This window comes from Gekko japonicus, unplaced genomic scaffold, assembly GCF_001447785.1.
Source record: "Gekko japonicus isolate JY-2015 unplaced genomic scaffold, Gekko_japonicus_V1.1 scaffold6546, whole genome shotgun sequence".
Taxonomy (NCBI): domain Eukaryota; kingdom Metazoa; phylum Chordata; class Lepidosauria; order Squamata; family Gekkonidae; genus Gekko; species Gekko japonicus.
This window is the reverse complement of record NW_015166038.1, coordinates 1-3633: the sequence shown is the minus strand read 5'-3', so window position 1 is coordinate 3633 and position 3633 is coordinate 1. Positions and strand designations below refer to the sequence as shown.

Genomic DNA, 3633 nt, shown 5'->3' with positions numbered 1-3633 from the left:
AGGCCGCGTCTGAACGCACCCGAAGAGTGATTCACACGTGGAATTCACTGCCGCAGGAGGTGACGGCGGCTATTATTTATTTATTTATTATATTTATACCCCGCCCATCCTGCGAACAGGCTCAGGGCGGCTAATAAAAGCGGTACAATGTACCTAATTGGCATAGCCATAAAATTTAAAACTAGATAAAATACAGCTAACTCATCACATCATAACATAACAGTTAATAAAGTGCTCACAGTGCTGACAAATTAGATGGCGCACTCTTCAGATCTAAGTTCACTTGTCCTTCCAATCATCATCCCTTGAGCAAATACAGGCCTGGCGATGCATCTGGGTCAGTCCTAAATTCCAGAAGTTCGATGGAATCATTGATGGCAACAGTGGTAGTGGCAGCTCCTATTTAAAAGCCTGGCGGAAGGGCTCCATCTTGCAGGCTCTGCTGAACTGTAAAAGCATGGACGGCTTCAAGAGGGAATTGGAGAAACATATGGAGCAGAGGTCCATCTGTGGCTATTAGCCACAAGGTATAGATAGGAACTCTCGGTCTGGGGCAAGGGATGCTCTGTATTCTTCGTGCTTGGGTGGGGGGCAACAGTGGGAGGGCTCCTAGTGTCCTGGCCCCACTGCTGGACCTCCTGATGGCACCTGGTATTTTTGGCCACTGTGTGACACAGAGTGTTGGACTGGATGGGCCATTGGCCTGATCCAACATTGGGTTCTTTTATGTTCATAAAGTTTTATTCAAAATGTAAGCTTTCATGTGCAAAGCACACTTCGTCAGACAAATGGAATAAAATCTCAGGGGTTATTTACAGGAAAAAAGAGGGTGGGGGGCAGCCGTTAGGAGGGGCCACTCAGAGCCAAGTTGCCTATGCAGCGCTGAAATTGGATCCGGAGGCCGGTAAGATCAATGGATAGGAGCAAATCAGCACATAAATGCAAGAGTTAAGGAAGAGATGTGAGAATGAAGCTAGAGTCCAGCGGTGTCCCCGAGTCAAACCAAGCTCAACCCTGTGTACATAGAATTACTTTCTGCCTAGTCTGATAAGCTGGTTTTGTCAACAGAAGCGATGATTGGCGGGCACTCTTCATGTTTGAAAATATTTGAATAAGTGTAATAGCTATGTTTTAAGCATTGTAAAACCTGCACACTTGGGTTTTCAGTTAGGTTCATTTGACTTTCTCCTTTAGATGTAGAATTTTCCCTTCCCATTTTCTGTTGTAGTTTTATAGAAATGCAAATAAAAAATTCCCCTTTGGGGGCCCGAAAAAAAAAGAGAGAGAACTGAGACTCAGCGTATGCACACATTTTCACATACATTGAAACAGCTTTCATTAAGACTTTACCTAAGAGTATGTGTGGCGGGGGGGGGGGTGTTAGTTGCCAGGAGGAGCCGATGAATGAATAAGTGAATAAGAGTTGTCTAGTAAGAGATGAGAACCGAATGTAAATGTTTTCTTCATTTGTTTTTTTTCCCTTTCAGATTCAGTGCAAACTGGAAAGTTAAGATTTAAATAACTTTCATAACCTAACTAGCTCTTCCAGGCAACTAACCACCCCTACCTATATGTTACATTTGAGGAAATCTGTTTCAATGAATATGATGGAGTGTACTTACGAAGTCTCTCCGTTCTCGCTCGTATCCCGAATTGAACTTTATTTGTCTTGTAGATGCCACAGGACTTAAACCTTGTTCCCGCATCTGTTCGATAACTCTTGTATTTGTATTCTAATTTACTGCTATGCATTTTACTTATTTATTTTTGGGATTTATATCCCGCCCTACCCAGCGGCTCAGGCCGGCTAACAAGCGGCAATGCGGAATTTAAAACAGTAAAACAGTAAAACAGTATTACATACATAATAAAATCGGTGCTCTGATAATCTACATAAAATCACCAAGATGCGCAACATTCCACATTGGCGGCCGACCTTTTTAATGGCATGAGCACCAGGAATGATATTCTCCCCATCTCTGCCGGGCGACATCTTCCCCCCCCCCCCAGAAGGGGGTAGATGGATGATGGAATCTCCGTGGTGGAATAGTGGCGGCTGCAGCTCCTACTCAAAGGCCTGGCGGAAGAGCTCCGTCTTGCAGGCCCTGCGGAACTGTACAAGGTCCCGCAGGGCCCGGATCTCCTCCGGGAGCTCGTTTCACCAGGTAGGAGCCTCCACCGAAAACGCCCTGGCCTTAGTTTGGGCAAACTTCACACTTCGGGGGCCTGGGACTTCCAGGAGATGGAGATTCTTACATCCAGTCTCGGCTGAAACCACCCAGTACTCCAGTCTCAGCTAAAATCACCCGGTACTTAGGTATCTTGACTCTAAATGGCCCTTCCTGACAACAATCCCTACCCCACCCCCTATAAGTAATGGCTGAAGAGGTTCTGTCCCACTGTATCTGAGGAAGTGTGTGTGCATACGAAAGCTTACACCTGCAATAAAACATTGTTGGTCTTAAAGGGGCCGCTGGACTCAAACTTTCTTCTGCTGCTTCACGACCGACACGGCTACCCCACCTTTTTAATATATTTCTTCAGAGGACAATTGTGCCAGAGAACGTGACTGAAAAGTATCTGGATAACCACAAGCCGGCTTTAATTGCATGTTGGTTCTGGACCCAGTTTGAAATAATGTTTTGCGTTCTGCCCACAGAAACTGGCGGAGATAAAGAAGCAGGCCGTGCCTCTGAAAAAGAAACTGGACTCCTATTTGGCCCTCACGCCTGTAATTTATTTTTCTCTTGTTCTAATTCTCATTTATTATTTTATTTTATTTATTTAATTTGTATCCCGCCCTCCCTGCCAGGCAGGCTCAGGGCGGCTTACAGCGTACTTATAAGTATAAACATATTAAAACAGCGAGATACATTAAGGCATTAAAGCAGTAATAAAGTTAAAACCAGAGCACGGGCAAACGAGTGCTAACAAATGGTGGCGGCGTTGTCTCAGCATCTCGATCGTCAAATGGCCACCACAGTCTGAGTTCTTGCCAGGCTATAAGATATTAAGCTAGTGCTAGGCCAGGGCCACAGTATTGGGAGGCGGCACCCTAATCGGAAGCCTGGTGGAAGAGCTCCGTTTTAAAGGCCCTGGAGAACTGTAAAAGGTCCTGCAGGGCCCTGATGTCATCTGGGAGCTCATTCCACCAGTTAGGGGCCGCCACAGAAAAGGCCCTGGCCCTCGTCACTGCTAGCCTGGCTTCTTTAGGCCCTGGGAGGGCCAGGCGGCTTTGGGACCCCGTTCTTAGTGCTCTCTGGGGAACATGTGGGGAAAGGCGGTCCCTTAGGTAAGTAGGTCCCTGTCCATAGAGGGCTTTAAAGGCAAGAACCAGCACCTTGAACCGGTTCCGGTATGCTATAGGCAGCATTACCTTCATAATGTGAATTCGTTTAAATCGGGTTCCACAGTGTGGTGCCCTTGGGCACGACGGCTCCCACCAGCACCTTTCCTGGCGCCCTCCGGGTGTTGTTAGAAAGTGGGAGGGGACAGGTGGGACTTTTGCCCAGCAGAGCTTTTGATTGGCCACTGGAGATCTGATTAGCGTGGCCGATAAAATTGCTCTGGCAGCTGCTGCCGCCTCCGCAACACTGCATGACTGGAGCTAAGCTGTGTGAGGAAACAAGAACA

At 46.9% G+C, this 3633-nt stretch overlaps 1 protein-coding gene across 1 annotated transcript in view; it reads left to right on the top strand.

Annotated features, from left to right (window-relative positions):
* Positions 1-2731, top strand: part of HAUS1 (HAUS augmin like complex subunit 1) — a gene marked incomplete at its 3' end in the record, with an annotated part of 16399 nt that extends 13668 nt beyond the window's left edge. The window contains exon 6 of the mRNA XM_015411514.1: positions 2660-2731. Coding sequence (XP_015267000.1) covers positions 2660-2731 — 72 coding nt within the window. The remainder of the gene's footprint in view (positions 1-2659) is intronic.
* Positions 2732-3633: the final 902 nt, after the last annotated feature.